General features: G+C 41.5%; 1 protein-coding gene across 1 annotated transcript in view; it reads left to right on the top strand.

The window, feature by feature from the left end:
* AGPAT5 (1-acylglycerol-3-phosphate O-acyltransferase 5) overlaps nucleotides 1–9,147 on the top strand; it is a 54,382-nt gene extending 45,235 nt beyond the window's left edge. Inside the window, exons 7-8 of the mRNA XM_027715480.2 lie at nucleotides 4,828–4,951; nucleotides 6,584–9,147. Of these exons, the coding sequence (XP_027571281.1) occupies nucleotides 4,828–4,951; nucleotides 6,584–6,809 (350 nt within the window). The 3' untranslated portion in view covers nucleotides 6,810–9,147. The remainder of the gene's footprint in view (nucleotides 1–4,827; nucleotides 4,952–6,583) is intronic.
* The last annotated feature ends 14,323 nt before the right edge of the window (nucleotides 9,148–23,470 follow it).

Raw genomic sequence — 23,470 nt, 5'->3', positions numbered from 1 at the left:
GACGGTCTCTAACTTTTTCAGTTTTTGCAGCTTCATAATGATTCAGGTGCATCCTGTTTCTCACCTCAGAACATCCTCCAGCCCTTAAGTCACTTATTCCTTATGCCATGCCCCTTCTGGATGCATGGAGGCTCTGATCTCTGTGTGCATGGCAGACCTTGCACAGGGGATTGGCAGTATTCCTGAAAGGGCTATTCCTCAGGTCCCAGGCTTCCCTTCTGTCCGTGAGCTTCGGTCAAGCCTGCACAACACCCCCTGCATGCTTCCCTACATCAGCAGTACCTGCAGGTACTGGTGCATCCTGCTCCTCCACTGCTGCCCAGGTTAACTCCTCTGAGCAACCTTTGCTGGCCCTGGATGTTTGCTTTCCTGTCTGGTGCCACTTTGCTGTACCGCTGCTTTATTTTGTTAGAGCAAGTTGTGAAATAGTTTCCTGTCAGCTCAACTTGAGGTGATGGAACACACAAAGCGGAGAAACAATGCGGCACTTAAATTTGTGTTTGTTTTTCTGTTTGATTGTTAATTTGGTGTACAAAGTAAATGGAAGTAGAGAGATGGGATTTTTTTCTTTGAGGAGGAGATATTTTACAAACTGCTTTGGTAGCTAAACACTAAAGTCCTGACTAGTGAAAATTTAAAAAGTGGAGAAGAAAGCATCTACAGTTCAGAGAGGAATGTCTGCTGTCATGGGTTTGCCTGTAAAACTATACACACCACAACACACAATGTTCTCTTACTGAAGAGACATACTTTTAAACATTTGAAAGGCTAGTTAGAATAAATATACATTATTCAAATTTCAGATTTCTTTGATATCACTATCAATTTATCACAAACATTACTGAAATCTGTTAAAACAGGAGAGAATTGTGGACTCTTTAAGTGAACATGATGATGTCAGGTTTCAGTTTGTCCTTTCTTAATTTTGAAGGACTTGGCAATAATTACATTGCAGTAAAAGAGCCAATGTAAGAGGTTGAAATCTGAGCTACTTTATTGCCGTCATATTTAAAGTGCATATAAAAATAGACCTCATTAGTAATTGAAAACTGGAGTATCTGCTTAAGTGTAATGCCACTGTCACAACTTTCTTAAGGGGCAAGGCAAATAGTTTGGAGTGGTGGAATGAACCTCTGTGGTAGTATTAAGGGGAAGGTGGTCTGAGGCCATTTGTATGTCCCTTTTCGGTTAAGATACGTCTATGCTTTGGAGCTTCTCTTTTCCCTCAGTTTCCCTGGTAATGCTGGTAATTCCAAACAATTAATTGGCTTCTGAAGGTGAGGAGTTGAGAACTGTTAGAATTTTGTGGAAGTTCCAAACATTGGTTTGCAATTAAAAATCTTGTGAATCCGATTCCTTTCCTGAGGACTGCTACACCTCATTCATTAATCCTAATTCTGCACTGAATCCTTCAGCCCTGTGTTAGTGTGAAACCTGTCCCACAGAAGGAAGGACACAGTGTCACAGTCTAAGGAAAAAAAATGCTCAATCCACCTTATTATTTTCAATTCCTTCCTTCTGCTGTGGTTGGCCACTAGAAGCATTATAAACATTCTGTGCTTGTATCTGTTATTTAGCCAGATAGAAAGTTTTATTAGGAAATTATCTCCTACACAAAAGTCAATCCACTTGGCTCCCACACAAGTTGTTAGCATTAATTTAACCCAATTGGTACACAATTCTTGATTGGCTAATGCTGTCCCCAACATAATGTTTGCTTGTAATGCATGGTTTGCACTTATGGTTTGTCTCTTGAAGGAAAGTTCAGGCTTGCTTGTTCCTGCTGTTAATTATAACAAATCCTGGCAAGTTTAGGAATCTGAAAAGCCTGTAAGATGTTGGCCTTAAGGGCTAGTGTCCCTGAAGTTAGATGTAATTTGAACATAATAAATTGCTTCAATAAGATTTTGTTTCTTAGCTTAATTGCATAAGTCTTTGGGGAGTTAAGCTAATGTGAAATTAGGAGTCATGGGACCACCACTAACCTTTAGAGGTTGTGGTGATAAAATCCAGCTGTTTCTTCTCAAAATCAACCTCAATATATTGTCCTTATTCACTGGTGTTCTTATGTGATTGCAGTGACCTTGTAGATTGGGGAAAAAAAGTTGGATTAGTTGCATTAAACCCTGATGTGAATTGGATAATTAAAGATTAGTCAGATTCCCTGATGTGCTTGTTTGCACGCATTACAGTATTATCTGCAGATGTCCTGGTTGCCCAGACTTTGGATAAAAGGGCCTTGAATCGATGTGTGGGAATCATGACCCTCTTCAGGGGAGCACCTGCAGTAGCAGATCCCACAGCTTTCAGTGAGGTTGTACTAAGCTCAAACTGCAAGGGAGAGTAAGACTGTGGAAGAAAGCATTGGCATTTACAAAGGTGGGAAATTATGACAAAGTTTTAGGATCTTCACATATGGGGACTCAATTTAGATTGTTTGAAGAAGACCAGAGTGGGAAGTGGTAAGAATCAACTTGCACTGGAACTTGGGCACAGGGTAGAAAGTGAGCAGCAACTCTCAGGTATTTGTGGAGGTTTTTGGCTGTCCAAGCAGATTTGTAGAATTGCTACATTTCAGCTTGGGATGGGGGTAAGGTGTTTCTTTTGAAATACTTATGTCTTGAATTTTGATTGGCTTATAATTTCCCTTAATAATTTATAACTGAGGTTATAAGTAACATCAGTAAAGACTTGTTTGTTCCTACACAGAGCACCCTATGTGCTATGAAGCAAAAGAAACATACAGTAGAAAATGCACAGAATGTTTCAAATATCTTTTAAAGCTGGATCTTGAGCTCTAGCTGAATATGCATACCATAGATGCTTTAGGAGTCTAGTGCAAAAAAAGACTGTATCATCTGGCTTCCAGGCATTTGTTTTCTAGATACAGTTCTGCATGTTGTTAGAATGTTCCACTTAATAGTAATGCCATTCAAAAGAGGATTTATACATCAGTGAACATCATAAGCGTTTAAGACATGGATAATACATCTGTCATTTTAAAATATTAATAGTATGCTTTTAGGTGATCATATAGTCAATGACCTTCAAGTAGGAGCCTGGATAGTATCCTTGGAGAAACAGGCCTGGAAAATCCTTTCTTCTCATTAAAGCAAGAGGAAAAACCTGCTTTTAGATAAAAGAACTCTGATTTCTTTGTGGTTAGTAAAAGCATTGCACATAAACCTGAAGAAAATGTCTACCTGTACCGCCGTTCTGGACTCCAAGTACTTAACTTGCCTGTCATCTAATAGCTGTAGCTAGGAGAAGGTTCTGCCAGGAACCTTCTAGTGCCAGCTGTGTTTGCTGCATGGCTGAGGTTGACTTGTGCCTGCTGGGAGCCCTCAGCCATTTCCCCAGCTGATGGTGCGGGGCCGTGTTGCTCCCTTTACGTTACGGTGCAGTTTGGTGAAGGGCTCTCTTTGCGTGAACTCTAGACAGAACCACACACAGCACCTTACAGATTTGTGCATCAAACTGCCATAAGACTTCAGTGATCTCTTTATCTCTTCTCCTTCCCTCCCCCTCTGCAAGCACACATACACATTTGCATGAACAGGCTTTTAAAATTCCTTAAGGCAATTTCTAGTATATGATAAGGACTCTTTTACAACGAAGTCCTTCCAAATCAGTAATCCTGTAAAGATGAAAAATAAATACAGGGATATCTCCTTTGGCAGATAATAAAGATGTACATGCCGCAGCAATTATTTTGCACATTCATTCCTCAAGATACCCCTAACAGTTACGGGTCAAAGTCTTCTGTACATCTGCACTGCTGTCCAAAAATGTCAACAACCTAAAGGGACCACCCTCTCTGTGTTACATTTGTTGCTTGTCTGTATTGTAGGAAGGCACTTCTGGTCCATTTCCAAAATATGAAAACTGTCCAAATTTCTGAAGACTTCCATCCTCACATCATGCATCTCTCTGTACAGAGATGTCATGGTTACTGCAGCACCCCTTGCTACTGGTAAATGCAGATGGTTACCAATACACACTGCACAGGATTTCACAGTGGTTACAATAAGCATAGTATTTTACAATATGCAGTATATCACAATAGTCATGCACAGTATTTTTACCACTTATTAGTTGTAAGAAATCTCACAAGGCTATTTGAGTAATGGGGTTTTTTTTTTCATTAATGCTTGCTTGGTAAATTTTTCTAGGGACAAATTAAGGAAATGGGGGAGGGGAATTACAATAGGGCTGTCTCGAGCTTTGTAAGGCAGAAGAAAAATGAAGGGATAAAAAATAGAAAGATCATTTTTTTCTGAGTCTTTTGCCCTGTTTTACTTTGTAATTATAGATTATTGCTTAAACTGAAGCATACTTTCTTCTGGAGATGCTTTGGGAAATCACTGTAATTCCAATCCAGGAGCAAAGAAAATTTAGATTTTAAAAAGGACAAGCAAAGAGGACTACTAACAAGATTGCAGGATGGATAACTACAGTATCGAAGTTACTGCATCCCACACTACTGAATGAGTAGATTGCTGCTGAGGTAGAGCATAATGTTTTCAAGCACAGCATTTTACGGTTAGCAGGGTGCATTTTAGGACAATTCTTCCATGTTGCACGTGATCTCTGGGGCCTTTCGCTGAACACCTGCTCCTACAATGGTCCACTGTTTGAAGTGTGTAGGCCAGGTGGTTTCTAAGTTCAGCTAAGTGCTCAGGATCTGAACGTAAGGAGGGGAGGCTTTTGAGCACTGAAGTTAGGCTTCCAAGGCACGCACAGACCAATTTTTTTGGTGTATTTTAGACAAATAAATGCCCTACAGTGTTTTTGTGACTCAGTTCTGTTGTTTTGCTCTCTTTTTAGAGTTTCTTTGTAAGGAATGCCCAAGAGTTCATATTTTCATTGACCGAATTGAGCTGAAGGACATTCCAGAAGAGCAGATGTATATGAGAAGGTGGCTTCATGAACGTTTTGAAATAAAGGATAAGTGAGTAGAAATATGTAGAACTTCCTGTTTCAACAATCTGTCTTACTTCTTTTGTATTAACAGATACACCCTTGATTTCTATGTTACCAGCAGTACCAGCTTTAAGGCTCTCCGTTGGTATTCCTGTGCATATAATGTATCAGAACCTTCTGCTTAAACCTTTTACTCAGGAGGTTGGGATTCCTGGGGTTTTGGCCTTCCTTAGACTGAAGAGGTGTGAGTCTTGTGTTCCAGGCAAGACTCGTATTCATTTGAATACTTTCCGTTTATCTGCTTGTAGTTGAGTCCTGTATAGCCAAGAATGTAAGATGCCTGTGGAAGGCAAGCAAAAAAAAGCAGTGTGATTCTCTCCTTGTAGTCAGTTTTAAATTGGAGTTAAAGGCAGGTCTTGATCTAATCTCTTCTGCCAAAATTGTTTACATGTTTTTCATCCAGACATCAACTGGATAAAACCACAATTAACCCCAAAATCCCTACCTTCACTAGGGAAACAAGGTGAAGTAGAAGTTTCATTTGTCCATTTTTTAATTGTGGCAGAACTAAAGTGCCTGGCTCGCTCCAGCATCTCCAGATAAACTCACTAGTGAACATATGCAGCAGATCCTAGGGGACCTTTTTCTCTGGAAGGACTTTGTACCTCAGTGTGGGATTTAAATATTGTTTGAGAGATGATGGTTTTATTTGCCATTAAGTCAAACTTAAGGAGCTGCATCTGTTTACTTTCTAAATCTTTGAATACTTTATGTGAGACAGAAATTTCCCTGATTCTTCAGTTATGTTCTGTTTTAAAATTGTTCTGCCAATCTCACACTCCATGGAAGTAAAAAACGTATTCATTTCTCCTGTGAACTTCGAATTCATGTAAAAGTTAACATGACTGTCTGTAAGCATGGCACTGTTACTAAAGTGTCTTAGACATTTAAAATCACTAAAAAACTTTTCTTCACTTTAGAAAGGAAGAAAGTCTGAATTTAATTTATATAGACAAGGAGGTGATACATAAAATAAAAGACTGCCCAGTATCTGTCCCTTTAGTTGTCTGGTGAAGACAAGCAAAACTGAACCCTGATTGTCTCATTGTAGGCTCTTGTTCACTGGAACATCTTTCCTGGGACCAAAGGAATCTGTCAGGCAAATTTAGGAGGAAAAAAGTTACCACTAAACCAGTGGTGTAGCATCTTACTCCTGCATGTTTAGCTTCCGATGTATTTAGCGTCTTGTGAGCCCTTGTTATTTATTAGTTTATTTTATGAAGATGTTTTTCCTCTTCCTTGGGTATTCAGTGATTATCTGTGTGTTGTTTTGTCCTACAATACTGCTCAGTGTTATGGGCTTTTATGCTAAATGCTGAATGAAAAGGATTCTTTTCAATTTTTATGTTCACTGTTAAAATTAGTCCCCAAGGAAAATATACCTTCATTGCTTACAAGCGTTCAGGTTGAGTACTCTGACACGCAACATGTTCATAAGGTGCATTCATTGTTTCAACTTGCTACAGATGAGCTGCTACACATGGTGAGATCATTTGTTAAATAATGTGTGATTAGAAGCAGTTACTGGAGGGAAAGTAAGGTGCTTAAAATGCCTTACACTCCTGTATGACTTTAACCATCTCCTTTTCTCTGCTTTTAGGTTACTAATAGAATTTTATGATGCGAAGGATTCTAAAAGAAGAAATAAATTCCCTGGAAAAAGTGTTCATTCCAAACTAAGCCTCAAGAAAACTTTGCCATCTTTGCTGTTTTTAGGTGGCCTGACTGCTAGTATGCTTCTGACAGAATCTGGAAGGAAACTTTATGTAAAAACATGGATATATGGGACTTTAATTGGCTGCCTCTGGGTTAGCATTAAACCATAAGCAGATGTTAGTCTCCAGTTGGTGAAATGTGCAGTCTTTTCTTGTACATTGCACCAAACCTTTTCCTGACTTTATAGAAAAAAAAGTGTAAATAAAGCCTTATTGGTCAAATATTGGAAATAATAGATTTTGTGACTTAAGCCTCTGTGTGGTTGGTCTGGGGAAAAGTAATGTAGATTTTCAGATTTGCTACTGATTTTTGCTGGAATAATGACAGATAAACTGAGTCATATGATAAATTGCTTTCCCCATGAACTAACATCCATCTCTCTCTGCAGATTTGAAGAAGTATGAATTATGCATAAGGGTGTCTTAAGTGGACCTGTGAATGTATTTACAGAGCTTAATTTAGAGTATATATTTATTCTTCTGATATTCATGTTGAATTTTCATTGTTCTTTCGTGCATTGCAGCAGCTCAGTTGCATCTGTCCCAGCTGTATCACAAATAAAATCAAAACTTCTTTTTTTTTTTTAATTTTGCTCTTCAGTTTTAGCTAAATACTGTGTTCTTTAAAAGGGACTGCGTAAGCTAGCAAATCATGAGATGTTACCTGAAGCAGAATAAAATGTTCCCGGGAACTACTGTTCATGGGGAAGCAGCTCTGTTTATCTAGTGCATGATTTTTGATTATATTGCAGTATTAGGTGATTATTTTACATATGCAAAACATTAAATTGTACTGAGCAAACAGTTTATTTTGCGCACCTTGTGTTTGTGCATAAAAGGAATGTACGTGGTATAACAAAATGTTAAGTTTTTGTTTCTGGCCTAACCAGACTGTAGCCTCCCTTGTGTCTGTTATCCCTACCACCTCAAGTGTTTCAGCTGAACTCACAGACCTTTCATGTGTACGTGCCATAAGCAGAAGTTTCCTGTTACCTCACAATTTTCTGGAAGCAAACTTTGTTGTTTGGGTAGTGCACAGAATTATTGTAACTCCAGGAGCGTAAGGGTACGGTAACAAGGAACCTTCAGGTGTTCCTGCTAAATCCCAAGCATGTGCCTTTCCCACTAATCTGATTTAGCCTGATATTTCATAACCTGGCAGTCATCTCCATGCTGTAGTATCACAGTAAGATTCACAGTCATTCTAGGTGATGCAGACTGCAGCTGGATTGAAGTTACAGGGTCAATGTATAAGATTTGCACAGTAGACTAGTAGTGAACAAAATGCGTATCCTGTCAGTATTTCACCCGCTTGAAAGTATACTTTAAAAAGCAAAATCAACAAACCCTGACTATCAGAAAGTCTGCAATTCCCAAGGCTGGTATTTTTGTTGGGGAAAAGCCATTTCCTGATATCCAGGGAACAGTCTATATGTACAGCAGTGGGGTAGGAAATAGGATGTATTTTATCTTCTTCCATTAGGGAATTGGACTCCTTGTATCAAAATGAAAGAACTAGAAAATATTTTTATATAACACTTGCAAGCTTTAAATGTGCATCTCTCTCTAGCTTCAGTATGATTTGTCTTACTTTACAGTCCATTGTGAATTAGACATCTCTTAAAATTACATCTCAGTTTTTCAGATTCTATCATTGCCAGTTAATTACAGATACGGCTTTTACTGTGTGGTTTTCTTTTTTTTTTTTAACCTTATAGAGTAATTACAGTTATTACAGTTCCACCTTAAAATCATTCAGTACAACTTTCAGTTTGAAGTTCTGTGTCCTTTCATAATGGATTTTGTCACTGGAGTTATTTATATCGGTGATTGATTCAGGATATGTTGATGAACCATTTTAAAAACAATGACTGGGAACAATGTTGAAAAACAGTATTGTTATGAGGCTGTGAAACAGAAAAAAAAAAGCCATTTTATGTAACAGCCAAATGTGCTTACACGTAGTTCTTCCTATTCTCAGCTGACTGTTACCAGTGGGTATAACCAGAAGGCAGTGTTCCTATGTTAGTGTGATTTTTTCAGTCATGGAATGAAATTTTACTCTGACATGACTAAATTTCTTTGTAACAGCTAAGAATAACATTTAATTATACATCAAAAATAAATGCAAACCGCTTAATTCATTTGTAGGAAAATAACTGCTATTTTGGAGAGCCTAATTACCATGAAATACTGGATCACTCTTGCTGTGTAAGTACCAGGAATATAATTGACACAGTGCAGCAAACAAACAGGATGTTTATTTTGAACCTTATCCTCTCTGTTAATCTTTTTTTTTCCTTGCCATTCATTTATAAAGTTTTGAAACTGTAATTTGCTGTTGTATTTGGCATTGGGAGTATCACATGCTATTTCTAAATATGCACTGATATTAACTTGAAATATTTCTTCATTAAAATAAGAAGAGCCAATGCTCATTCAACTTTTCTGTCCTGTCTACTTGTTCAATTTTTTCTGCACTTTCATATTTGTAACTTGGTTAATAGGAACTGCTTACACAAAGGCTACGAGTGTGGTTTTAAATCCTTGATGGAAAAACTTGTGTGAGAAGCAGTCATTTGAAAGAAAACAACTTTGTGATTTTTTTTCCCATGCAGCTAGAAACGCATTAAAATTGATTTGTGCTTGTTCCAATGCAACACACCACCAGGTGGGTCAAACTGCAATAGCTTTTCACCCATGAACACCTGCACCAACTTCACAGGCTTAGTAATGTTCATTAGTGTGCAGGACCACAGTCCTGTCCAGGAAACATTAACTTAAATAACAGAGAACACAAAAAGTGAAGTGACAGAAAACATTGAGTGATAGTAGAGTGAAGAAATTACTGAGGAGGACATGTGAGGGGCTCTAGCCTGCTGCAGTCCTTTGCTCGCTCCTCTGAAGCATTTTCTTACTGTAATACTTGTTTTTTCTCCTTTCAGTCAAATGTAACATAACTGTAAAACTTCTTTTAGTACTTAAAAATTGGCCCCTGATTATTTTAGCATGCATAGAATATATATACTCACTTCAAGTGAGAGAGAGATAACGAGTTTGGGTTTGGATAATGAAGGAGACCAGGACCAGGCTTGGGATTTTTGTTTTAGTGTTAAAAATTTAAAAAAAGATATTTCTCCCACCACCACCTCCAAATAAAAAAACACTTTTAATGACAGAAATTTCAACCATGCCCAGAAAGGCAATAGAAAACCAGCTAATAGGTTCAAAATCTTGGCACCTGCTTTATAAAGGCTTTTCCTTTCTAGAATTGGAAACCACAGTTTGGTCCTAACCTGCAGTTCTAGATCACTTTTTAGCAGAGCAGCTGTGGTGACAGGGCTTGAAGCAAACACAGTGGGGTTGCTCTTGTCCTCATTTTCTTGTTCGTGCCTGTCTCATCAATTTGGAGCTCTGTGGTCCCAGTGAAGTGAGTTGCACAGTATGCTGAGCATAAGACAAAAGAAGAAATTGTTGTTTTAAGTTTGTATAATGGCAAAAGTCAACAAGTAAAACAAAACACAGAACAAATCCAGAGAAGGAAAAGCAACGATAATCTAATTAAAAAAAAATAAAAATATTAGAAACATCAGCTCCAGTCAGGCATGACTACATCTGATTGATTCCAGGGAAGATTTGTTTTCTGTGTGAGGAGCAGTTTCCTGGTCAGCCTATTGAGTGTACCTCCTACCTGTTCAGTTTGAGTCCCAGATCTGCAGCCCTACCCCAGGTTGACTGGTCTGTTGTTTTCCTAACGAGGAGTCCCTCAGCACTTCTAAAACTGATGTGAATCTTGGGTTTCCTCCATTCTCCTCCTGGACCTGAAGAATTTCCCTGTTTGTTTTCACTCTGATAAACTGCTGACAGATAAGCCACTGACACCCACCTCTTTCAGGGCACATCCTCCTTAGGAGGACTGGCATTTGGTGGGCAGAAGCCAGTGGAAACGCTGGAGTCTGTTGCTGGTGGGCTGGAAGGAGGTGTTGCTGTTGAGAAAACGGTTGTTGAGCTCTGAGCAACCTGGTCTAGTGGAAGGTGTCCCTGGCCATTGCAGAGGGGTTGGAACTTTAAGGTCCCTTCCAACCAAAACCATTCTGGGATTTTGTAACATCTGTATTTGACAACCAGGATGGATCTCACTCCTGTCTCTGCCAGAGTGTGCTTTTCACTGTTAGGCAGTTTGCATGGCTGTAAGTAAATGCAAAGACTAGATGTACCCCTGAAAAATAGTGACTTGTTCCTGGGTCGTATTTGTGATGTGAAAGTTCAGTTAGTTATGCCTGTACAAACTATTTCACAGCCATTCTGCCTGTGAAGGACATTTTGATGCCTCTGTTTGTGTTCTCTGTATGACTTATTGGAACCAGAGCCTTTTCAACCTGTTTGCCCGACTGGCCCAGAGGACCTACAGAGGATGCCGATGTTCAGGGGCAGAAGTTGCTGCCAGTTCTCAGTGGCCGACAGAGCTGCTGGTCTGAGCTGCCAGGCTCCCCACAAAACCTCTGCAGAAAACAGGCCCCTCAAGTCCCAGTCCCACCACTACAGACTAAGACAGGCATCACCATCACTGGGCTGCCAGTACAAAGGAGTTTGGAGAATGGTAGATCTTGAAACCCTCTCGGTTTGTTTGCAAAGTATAACAGATATGGTGTTCTCTCCATAAGGTGGACTGGGGCTCATTGGTGGTTTGAAACATGGATGAGCAACAAGTTGGAGGGTTATGCCTACTTTTGGGCATCAAAACACAGTCACTGGAATGGGAAGTAGGACATATGGTCTCAACAACTCCTGACCTGAGAAAGACCAGAGCTGTTTTACTTTCCCCAGCACTCCATATCCTCAGGGCATCCCCAGTGCTGCTTTTCACCTCACAAGGTCGGAAACTATTTTAAGATTTGTAGGGCCAACATGACTGTAACTGGTGCCAAAGACACTGGCTGGGTGTATGGATTTCTGCATTCAGCTTCAGCCCTGGGGCATTTCTGAACTGCCCTATGAACAAGGTGGAACCAGAGATGGCCCACAGCTCACACCAGTGTGCAGGCAGCTGTAGCCTCCAGGCTGTGCTTATAGAAAGAGGAAAATGGGAAGGGTTCCACCCTAAAATGCCATATTTTTGAAGTGTCTTTCTATGTTAGGAGTGAGCCTGACACTTCATGGGCAGTAGTAGACCTTGTCACCACTATGGCTGTTGTGATCCACACTCCACACCAAGGCCCTCCTTCCCTGTCTCCTTCAGAGACACGAAGGCTGAAATTGCCAAAGCAGTTTTCAATTTTTGGATATAACTGGCCCCTGGCCTTACTCAGCTGTGCAACAATTTCATCCATTTGGGACCACAGAGGAAACAGCTACAGAGAATTTAATTTGCAGTTGGCCAAGATGGGAGAGTTGACACTGTAATGATCCCAAAAGTATCAAATGCTGTTCAACATTGTTAGGCACAAATAGAAGAATATGCAGAGTACTCAAGGCTGAAACCTGAACTGGAGGTATTAAGTTAAATTACGTTTCATGCTGTATGCATAACAGTCCCTCGTTAAGGTTGTCACTTATGGTTTAACAGGCATTTGCATTTCCTATAGTATCCTATTGCACTTTTAGCATAAACACTGTAGGTTCAGAAAATGTCATTGCCTTTGCACCCAAGTTTTTTAAAGTCTTGTGTGATAAAGAGATTATAAAGATTTGCCTCTAGTCTGTATAGTCTGTGAGCATTATTTGGCTTCTGTAAATGAAGAAGTCATCACTTCTTGTTGTGCAAGGTATAAAAAAAGTTGGTTTGACATCAAGGTGCTTTAATAAATTCCTGTTGATTGCAAAGGATTGCATTAGTATGGTCACGTACTGACAAGTGTTGAAAAGACTTTTAAAAAACACACACTGTTTTTACAGCCAGGGAAGTTAAATTATAATGCAGAAATACTTTGTGGAACCACGCACTTGTAGCTAGGACTTGGTTGTAGTCATGGGTGAATAACCTGATTCACACAGCTGTTTAAAGACAGAGAAGTAGAAGCTGCTGGAGAAATGGTGTTTTTATTATCCAGAAAAGGAAAGGTATTTCAAAGAGCTGACAAATAATTTTGCATAGCCTTTAGTAGTCCTGTTGGCACAGGATATGGTATTGTTTTCTAAGTTTAAACAGTAATAAGAGATTGTGCGTACATATCCTGATATGTCAATTGTATTCCTGACAAAACCACAAGAGATTCAAGAAGTCAAAATACTTAGAACACATCCCCTTTTGCACCACAGGATTGGAAATGCCAAGTGGCTGCTGTCACTAGCTCATCCTGTGCATCCCTTTGGAATGCCTGTTGCTGCTTTCGGCGCCGGTTTAAAACTAACAATTATTCTTGACAGCACAACATGTATGAAAAGCAAAGGTGTGAACTGGGACATGTACCATCACTGAGGAAGCTGGCCACAGTGATAAAGCCTAGGTAGTTCATCAACCAGCTCTGAAGAAGCCAGGAAAGGGAACTCAAGGCAAACCAGGGAGCTGCAGTCACAATGAGACCACAAAGTGCCTGTTTGAAGACAGAATCTCAGCGCAAGCGGTGGGTGCTGGCAGCGCCACAGGGTTTACAGCATGTGCATGGCAGAGGCAGCGGCTCCAGGGGCCACACCACGCTCAGCTGAAGTAAATAGGGACTTCAGATTCCTTTTTTGATAGCAGGACAAATTCGAAGCTTTAAAAGAAAAACCCTCTCGAAATTATATGACATCCCGGAAAGGAAGGACTGCTCCTGAACCCTCAAAGTTTGGAGTAACTTTAGTATCAAATGATGCCATAGAATAATTGGGTAAGGGTCTGCCACACTGCAGATTCTCATCCCTCCCCTCTTCCTCAGCTCAGGCCAAATCCTTCCACATGCATGGAGGTGAAGTTTTGCATCCCTTATTCCTTAGATGCCTGACCTAAATAAAGCATAGCTTACAGAAGAATTTAGGACTTGCAGCTGCTGTAGAAGGCAACAGGAACATATAAAGAACATACATACACCACTATACAGCAGTCTCCTGGTACAACAAATGTACTTCTTGGATTGAATAATCAGGAAATAGTTCCAGGCTCTGGTTTTCTGTTTGTAATATGATGGCAATGCTGTTCCTTGCATTTTAGGGGTGATCAACAAATACTTTATTTTGTGAAGTTTTGGTGCTTTTTTTATAACGTTCACCATGACAGTGTCAGAAGGAAAGGGAAGGCCTTCTGAGTGAGCTCAAGTGCTCTTAAGTGAGCTCAGAATAATGTGCAAAGAGAGGCTAAAATGAATTCCTTCACATCCTTTCCCCATATGCCACTTCCTAGTTGCCTTCGTTCTTTGCTGTGCTTCAGTCTCCTCCTCATCCTTTGATTTCCACCCCAGTCTTCACATACTTCGTGTCCCCCCAGCTATCTGCCGGGGTTCCTTTTGTCTGTTCCAAGTCTACTTTTCCAAGTTATCTCCTTGTCTTCCATGTCTCACCTCCTCTGAATGCAGTCACTTCATGTAGCCTGGAAACAAACAGTTTGAAAAAACAACTAAAAATCCATACTTTCAAGTATCTGGATTTAGAGTTGCTCTGGCCTGAAGCAGTTAGAAAATGCAAGTTCTAGGGAAGTCCTACTCCAGGCCCTAAAGTATATCCCATGCTCGTGAACTCACCAGAGAACGAAGCCTGCAATCCCTAGCTGGCTTCTGATGAGCACATGTGAACTGCAGCTGGCTTGGTTTTTATCCAAAGCCCTGTGAATTGGCCAAATTTTCAGAGAGACTAGAAAAAGTCTATTTCAGCAGTAAGGTTACTGTTTTGTCCAGTTCCAAGTCCCTCTTCCAATAAAAAAAAAAAGCACCACAGCTTTTCAAAGATTGCCGGAGTATTGGGAGGGGGATGTGGGCTTTTGCTTGTCTTGAACCTGGCCATGATTACATTAAGGAAAAAAGGTGCTCTTAGACACATGAACTGTTTTGGCTGAAAACTTTGAAGAAAATCTAGCCTGCAAGACACACCTGGCAAGCAAAGCTCTGGCTTTTTGCGAATTGGGCAATTAGTTTTTTGCTAACTAGCTTTTTGCTAATTGGGCAAAGGTAAAAAATAATAAAAATAAATATGTATAAATGATAAATAAACCCAGAATTGAGACGGCAAGATGCATTAGGCAGTCCAAAAACTTAGGTTGCACTACCAGCTATGTATGTAGCTTGCATCTTTCCTTCCCTCAGCCTTGAACTCTGAGAAAATTTAGACTCAAGGATCAACGTGGGACTGGTTGTGGTTTGGATGAGTCTTTTTTTTAACTGGGTGACTTCTGTGAATCTGTTTTATGGCTGCACATATCTCAGATTTGCTTTCTGTGTAATAAAGTTTGGTTACTTGAGCCAAACCCAGTAATATGCCAAGACAGCTTGGCTATACAAATGAGGTTACAAAGGTTTAACTGAATTGGAAGGCTAAAGCAGAGAGTAGCTAAGGCATGTACAGAATATCTTAAGTGTTTTGTTTCCTCGTGTAAGCAAAGACTGTGTTTTGTTCACTCAGTATCAGTTTCTAACAGCAGCTCCTGAGTATCATCCAACACCAATGTGCTTCTAAAGTGCTCAGAATCGGTCCTGCCACCCAAGTGAGGTCAGTATTGCTATAACCAAACTGGCTGGCTGATATTACTAACTTCTGCCTGGAAGAATTTTGACAGTTTGATTATAAAATGCATTAGAAAAGAAACATGAGATTTGATGCTGCAGGAAAGAATGCAGGCTTTAATTTAAAAGAGAAGCGATTCTTTTCATGAAGCAGATACAACAGCACACAGTTCCTCAGTCATACAGTATGCCAGTACTATGTGTTAGCAACAGCCACATAGCTTGCATGTTCAGGCTCATTTTTGGGGGGTTTCAGCATCCCCTGTAGCCCCTCAGACAAGCTGGCCTGCCAGGGCAGCAGAAATTTGCATCTTCCTGCTGTGCGAGTCAGTTGTGAGCGGCAGGGCTGTAAGACCCCAGTGCTCTGCCAAGCCTCCTGTCCTTCTCTGTTCTGAATCCAGGAGTTCCTCTTACACCACCTGCCACCTAAGTCACTCTGTTGAGTTTGCACAGGAGCAGAGCCAAGGAGCAGCTTCACACAAACAGCAGAGATCTCAGTCAGGAGGCAACTATGAGCTGAGAGGCTTGTCCGGTGTTGGTTAAGATCTAATTTGTTCACAACAGCAGCAGCTCAGCCAGCATCTTGGATTAAACCCCAGAATTTGGGCCCAGCTGACACGGGTGGTGTGCATGCTGTCTTACAGGTTGCCTGACACAAGCCTCCCCTTGCTCATATCCACTCCCAGGGCACTTGGCTACCACAGTCCTGCGGGGCTCCCTCCTTTGTGTACTTTGCCTTTGGGTCATCTCTGATGTCATCACTGAGCAGACTGCAGTGATGAGCATTGGGGTACCAGCTACTCTTCTCTGTGCAAATGAACTCAAACTCACCTGTCCTCTCAGCAAGCCACAGTCACTAGCAGGTGACACCCTGTCCCTGCAAGCTCAGCCTCCTTTGGAGGCAGGAACCTGAGGGTGGATGTCCCATATGATCCTGCTCTCCATCCCCAGGACCCCTGCAGTGATATGGGTTATCTGATTCTTTTAGAAACATTTCACACCAAATTCTTACCTGGAGAAGCTCTTACATTGAACTACATTGAAGAATAGGAAGAGATATTACAGTTTATAAGCCATTGGGTGAGGGTTGTAAGGGGTAGTTACTATTCAGGAGCAAGCACATGCTGGTGCCAAGCACACTCCAGGACTGTGGCAGTGCATCTCCTGGTATCTGCCCTGGCACTCTGGCCAGCGCATGCCTTGCATGCCCACAGGAAGCACACCAACATACAGGGGAATGAATATGTGTTTGGGTATAAGAATGGTAACTTTTTCTTTCCATTATCTAATGTTTTTCCACATTGAACTGCAAATACAGAAGGAACATACTGGTTTTCATTGCAGAGAAAAAGTCAATCCCAGATCTTTCTGTGTGGTTTATAATGAAGTCTCAAACCTGAGCTGTCCTGCTTGCACAGCTTTTGTAATGTGGTGGCTACCCTGAGGTAGCCAATGCATATTAAGAAGGCACTTTCTGTAGGACAGATGTTCCCTAGGGAGTCCTATGCCAGAGCGCTGGGCAGCCTGGGCTGTGAGACAGACTCTCTCTGCCTGCTCTTTGCAGATAATCCTGCTTTGCCCAAACAAGTCCCATGTGCAGCGGCTGGCTCGGGGAGGGCAGGGCTGGGGTACGGCTTGGAGTATGTCTGGCTCGGGGAAGGAAGGGCAGCGGGCGCTCACAGGCAGCTCCAGCCCAACGCTTTGCATCTACCACCATCTCGTGGAGAACCAGCAGATCCCAGCGCCGGGCTGTTCCCACCATCGACAAGGAAGGGAAAGGGGCAGAGAGCTGATCCTCACGTTTTACAGTCAGTGCTGCCCCTGTCAACCCCGGCGCAAAGGAGATGCCGCGAACTCACTGAACGGGATTGACCAAGAGTGAGGGAAAGCACCAGCAGGTTCATTCCCCGGAGATCACATGTGACGTGCAATACGTGCCTTCCAAGGAGCCCTTGGCCCTGAAGGATGCTGCAAGAGGACATGATGCTTCTCCTGCAACAATGGCATAAATGCTCTATATTTGCAGGGAGGAAAAAAACATCCTGCCTGCTCCCTTTCACTGTGGGATGGTCAAATATATGAAACCAGCGACGGCAGCAAGACAGATTCTCAGTGAAAGGAATTATGGAAATCAGCTTAGAAGACTGAATTTCATGGGAGGGCAGAGAAGGAAGAGGCCTGCCAAAATGATGGGGAAGATTTATGATTTCCTACTGAAAATATGTGAAGTGGTTTTGAGATTTGGTTAAGCTGCTTTTAGAAACCAGTGACACAGTAAAAAGCCTTAATGCACCATGTTTTATGTAGGAAACTGACTTAATGCACCGTGGACTAATTTCTACATTTCAGATTCTCCCTAGCCTGATAATGAATCAGAAGAGGCCTTGGGGGGTGTGTGATGTGGGGGTTAGCGAGCTACAGTCTGAGCCAGACAGAAGGGAGCTGAGGACTAAGGCAATTGCAAACTCAGTGATGCTTACTGTGTCCTCAGAAAACAAAGTAAGTACCCAAACAAATACTGTTTGTTTCACATGTGGTTTACTCCTACATGTCAACTGCGCTTCAGGTTCAATGTATTGACTAACCTGTGGCCTACAGAAATAAACTACTTTTTTTCCCCTCTATCTCCTACTTTGCTGCAAAACCAGGAAGAGGAAGAGAGATCCCTGTGCTTTGATTTCCATATCCTCCAGAAAAAACCAAAGACTCTCCTCTCATTTTTTGAGGAATTCCTAGTGTGGACTGTTTTAAGCCTGTGGATCCTGTGCCAAGCCCTCTGCATTCCTTTGCTCAATTCTTGGCTGTCCCAGCTAGAAAAAGGGTGTCTGATTTAAACCTGTGTGTGGTGATCAGGAGGTCCTTAAGCTATAGCTGCGCAGGCAAAGCATTTGGCATCACACTTGTCTCAGATATCTTGAGACATCCACAATACACACACCTACAGCTGACCTGAACTCCCTTATAGGGGACAGAGGAGCCCAGACCCTTTTACTTCTCTTTAATGTCACTCAAGAAATAAATACATGTCCAGTGTTTCCTTCTTCTGAACAATTTTAGGCATTGATTCCAGGATGAGATGAAAGAGAGCCTAGCTTGATTAGTTATATTGCCTGTATGTCTGCAGGCTGCAAGGAGAGCCCGGCCTGAGCAGCTCAGGCGCAGACGTCCGTGCTGGAGGTTGACTCCACTGATCCAGATGGATGCTGGCCCCTTTCCCTCTCTCTCCACGGGGGCACTGGACATGTGTCAGCACCTGCAGCCCAGGGGGAAGGGCTGCAGGCAGTGTAGCCACCCCTGAGCAGAGGGGTCATCTCCTGCCATCCTCTGCCCCTCTCCTGGGACAGAGAGGTTGACATGGGGATGCCACCCTCCCGGGGGTTGTTAAAAATTGAGCTGCAAAAACACCTGCAATGAGTGTGTGGTTTGGCTTCTGTATCTTGACATACTCTCACAGGGTGTCCCACTCTCTTCCCTTTTGGGGATAGGCCTGGAGAGAGATATGCTCTCTTGTCAGGTCTGCTTTCTCTGCCTCTTTGGTTTTTTTTGATATCCAGCTCTTATTGAGCTACTTGTGTTGTCCTGTGGAGACCAACAGAAGCTGAGTTATATTTAGCAATGTTGCCATACAAAAGATCAGTCTTGTTAGGCAATGTTGGATGTACTGCATCTAGTGAACTACATGGCTAAATGCCATACTTTGATCCAGAAATTTCTATTGCTCAAGGAAACAGGAAGCACAGAACATGCAATTATGTGCCTACTTTTAGAAGAAAAAAATCTAAACCGTGGTTAGATCTATTTCTACCTTACTTCAGAAACTTCTCAAATGCATTTCAGGGCAGTCACTTAGAGGATGACTAAGAAAACAACCTCCAAAGCTTAGCACTGTTATTCATACTGAGAGCTCAGCACAGTGAGATGGCTTGGGCTGTAGATCCTACACAGGGTTCAGCTGTGACATGTCATTCCCATTGGGTTCAGAGTAAATTGCTCCTATCCCGTTCTCAACAAAGTTGCATTAAAGTCACTGGATTGTTACAAGTTTTATTTCTCCTCTCAGGCAAGAACACTTGCTCTTTGGTCTAATGATCTCCTAAGGTTCCTGTTGTCTAACTCTTCATGCAGGGTAATACACGACGAAAGCAGAGTTGTATATTTTATATTATATTATATTATATTATATTATATTATATTATATTATATTATATTATATTATATTATATTATATTATATTATATTTATTATATTTATTATATTATATTATATTATATTATATTATATTATATTATATTATATTATATTTTATTTTATTTTATTTTATTTTATATGAGTGTTTCTCAGACTGCTGTAATAAAATACCTGCAGCAGGGCCAGAATGTCCGAGGTATCCCAGTGTATATTCAACATAATACCATACAGAGCTATGCATGTTTCTACCTGTGCAGCCCACAGTTAAAGAGAACTAAAGAGCAAAAAATGGAGGAATTGTTCTGGTCTGACATTAGAGGACATGGCTCTACAGGAAACCCAGGTTTATTTGCAGGCCTCCTTGGGGCCTGTCTTCTTGATGAACTGTGGAAGGACAGACAAACAAGAATCACTTCTGTAGAAACAGGCCATCATTGTAGCTTCTGTCCTTGCTAATATACTCACTGTAATTTACAAGCTCCCTCACCTCCACACTGTCCCCCTTATTGTCAGGATAAACCACAGGCTTTTACTGCTCACAGAGAACATAACTCATATTGCCAACAGCTCAGTTTATATTTAGTCATTATTAAAGTGGGGGAAGCAAATGAAAGACACTATTGGCTCTGAGAAGCTCTCTGCTCTGTAGGCTCTCAGATGAGATGACCTTGAGAGCTCCTCCATTGCTGGTTTCTGCAGCAATCAATGCTGCTGAGAAAATGAGCCTGAACAGGATGAATTCAGCACACACTTTTATTATGTTTTACTTTTTTTTTTTTTTTGGAAAAGCCTCCCAGATTCTCAGCTTTCAACTTTGCTTCTCTGTTGTTCACTTGTCCTAAAAGTTTCTATCCTCCCTGCTTCATGCTGTCTTCCCTCTTTTTGTTCCCTTTCTCGTGGTTTCTAGAACACTTCTCTCTTAGTCAGAAACACAGTTTTTCTCTTTGTGTGCTGTTTTGTTGTATCTTTGTTACTTCTGTTACTTTATCTTGGCCCTTCCCTTTGTCTGTTACCTCTCTTCACTTTGAGGTACTATTTTCCCCATCAGTTTTGCCTTATGCTTTTTGTATCCTGGATTACAAACTGTTACTCGGACTGGATCTTTATTGTTGCATGTAAAACTCATTGCATTTCTTTAATCTTCTCTATAATAACCTCACCATCACTTATACTACATTGACCTCATTGATTTCAGGTGTACTGGAAAGAATAAGAGGATAATCCAATTTGGAAGAGATCAGGAGCCAGATAGTACAAAGTGGTAAAATGAGGAAGAGAAAGCTTAAGCTGGATGTTCCTGTTTTGCAAAGAGAAAACTCTGCCAGGTGTCTGGATCTGCTAGACTCAGGAGCAGACCTGCTGGCATGTGCGGTGTGCAGGCTGGGCATGCCATAAACTCACTTGAGCTTTCCAGAGCCAGGTAAATGCAGCATCAGGTCCCACACACGACTTCCCAGCATTCATATAGAAGAGCAATGTATTCATCCACTAGACACAGTCCCACATTAGAAATGAATTTTGGCCTACAGATGTGTGAGGAAACACACATTATACAACCTGCATTTGATCGCCTTTTTCCCCCACATCAGTGATAGAGAGCTCTTCTTTTTCCTACTATATCTGTCTCTGGGCTACGAAACACAAAGAACATCTCTCCCTTTGTCCAAAGAATCGCAGATACAATTTGTTAAAGACAGAGAAGTATTGGGATTAGGGGGACTATTTCTATTCGTGAAAACAGTGCTCTCAGCCCGGTCCCTGGTGTGAGGCAGTTATACAGCTCAGCAGCACCTTACATTGCCATAGTTTATGCCTTGGCTTGTACTTGGCTCAGCAGGACAGCGGCTTAATTGCCAAACTGTGTGAGAGAAAATGTAAGAGCAAAATTAAAGGATCAGATCTAATAGCAATGAGTGTCTGAGCCAGGCTGTCAGTTATTTCCATCACCTTCCTGATGACTGAGCTCTCAGGGCTGGAGATGCTGCCAGTAGCGTGACTGCAAGTAGGGTGAGGCTTCTATGGCAAACAGCAGTTTATTAGTATGCATCCATAAAAGATTGCATCTAATCCAGCCTAATATAGTCACAATGTTTTAATATCTCCAACATGCTTATCCTATATAATTCCCATTAGATGTGTTTAAAACTCCTTATGTCATTCAAAGCCCCTTCAACATCCCCAAAACATCATGATAAGCATATCCTCTCACTGTTGCTGCAAAGTAAGGCTCTTCTTTTTTGGCCCCAGTCAAAGAACAATTTTCAAGTGTTCTAATGCTCTCTCCAACATAGTGATTGAAAAATCAAAACAAAACCAGAAGGAAAAGAACAACATAAACTGGTAGGCAGGCCCTGTAGATGGTAATAGCCTGAGGTGGTCCAGCTCAGCCCAATGGATGCTGGCCATGCCATGGGTCTCCATCAGCTTCTGATCCCCACAAATGCAGAGTACAGCCCACCCCAGTGGTGACAGGAACTAGCAGTGATCACACTCTGTATTTCACATTGCTACTAACACAATCAGAATGGCTGTCAACACTGAAATTGCTATAAAGTTGAAAAGTGGATAAAGTGGATAAAGCTAAGGAAGTGGATACAATGTGGAAGTATATTAAATCATGTCTTTTTTAATTGCATAGTATTACAAATTTCTCAAAATAGCTGCACTAAAAGTTGTCTTGACAATATTCCCAGTAAAAATGCAGTAATTTGATCTATTTTACCTAGAGTAGATTATAATGGGGATGTGAATATACCATCCCTCAGATAGAACTGCCAGCTCTTTTACTAAAATAAATTGCTCCTTTGCACTTTACAATGGATATATTTTTCATAGCAGGCATGTTCAGGGGCTAATTTTCCTAATGAACACAGACAGCAGTATGGCTTTACCATGCTGCCCTGGAAATGCAGTATTGACTTATATTTTACTGTCTAAAGCTGTCAGAATTGCATGTGCTGGCGGAACTGGAATTTTGCTTCCAGTTTTTCACCTGTCCTCATGCATGTCCCCATCATTTCCCATCTTTCCATCAGTTTACACAATTTCTCCTGCTGCCCAGGTGCAAAATGGTTGCTGGGGGCTGTCCTTGGCTAAGTGCATCAGGGAAAGTAATATTTTCTCCTATCTGCCTTTTCTCAAAGGAAAAAGAGAGCAAGGTCTGCAGAGAGGCTTCATTTAGGCACCAAATATGCTCAAGTGGTTAAAAAACAGGTTTGACAATCAGTGACGCAGTTCAAACTCTACCTCTACAACTCTCAGCTTAAGTTTCTTAACTCCTCTTGCCTCTCTCACAACAGAGCTCAGTGCTTACATATTCACAGAAAAGTTGAGTTGGGAAGGTACCTCAGAAGATCATCCAGTCCAAGCCCAGGGTCAGCTGCAAGGGTAACCTACAGCAGGTTTCCCAGGACCCTGTCCAGTCAGGTTTTTAATATCTCCAGTGCTGGTTCATGGGGTGCTAAGGTTTAGTGTACTGCTTTGGTGGCAGCTCCTGTGCTGGGTGTCTGAGTTGCTTGGTGAGCCCCTGCACGCAGGCCAGCAGCTGACAGACCCCTGTTCTCCACCCTGCTTCTGTGGCAGGAGGGCACTGACATTGCAGCTGCTCCTGGGTCTGGCTGCAGAAGGTATGAGGCAGAAAAAGTAGGAAACATGGATTGATGTGGGAAAAATAAGGGCGGAGACAGGTGAGATAAGGGATCCCACTGGTGAAGCAAGAGGGGGAGGTTGAGGTATGTTAGGAATTCCAGAGTAGCAGGTAGGAGATTATGATCCTGGACTGAGAGGGGGTTGCTAATAAGAAAGGGGTATATGGGTTTTATGTTCTAGTGTAGTGGGATAATATTATATTAAAGAAAAGGTGGGGTTGGAAGGATGTCTTCTTTAGTGCTTTTCTGCAGCCCATCCAAGGCATATTTGGAGAAAAGACATTTTCTCTCCTCCCCTTGGGCTTCC

Source organism: Pipra filicauda, unplaced genomic scaffold (assembly GCF_003945595.2).
Source record: "Pipra filicauda isolate LSUMZ 115617 unplaced genomic scaffold, ASM394559v2 scaffold200_size1382263_pilon, whole genome shotgun sequence".
Classification (NCBI taxonomy): domain Eukaryota; kingdom Metazoa; phylum Chordata; class Aves; order Passeriformes; family Pipridae; genus Pipra; species Pipra filicauda.
This window is presented reverse-complemented; position numbering and strand designations above follow the sequence as displayed.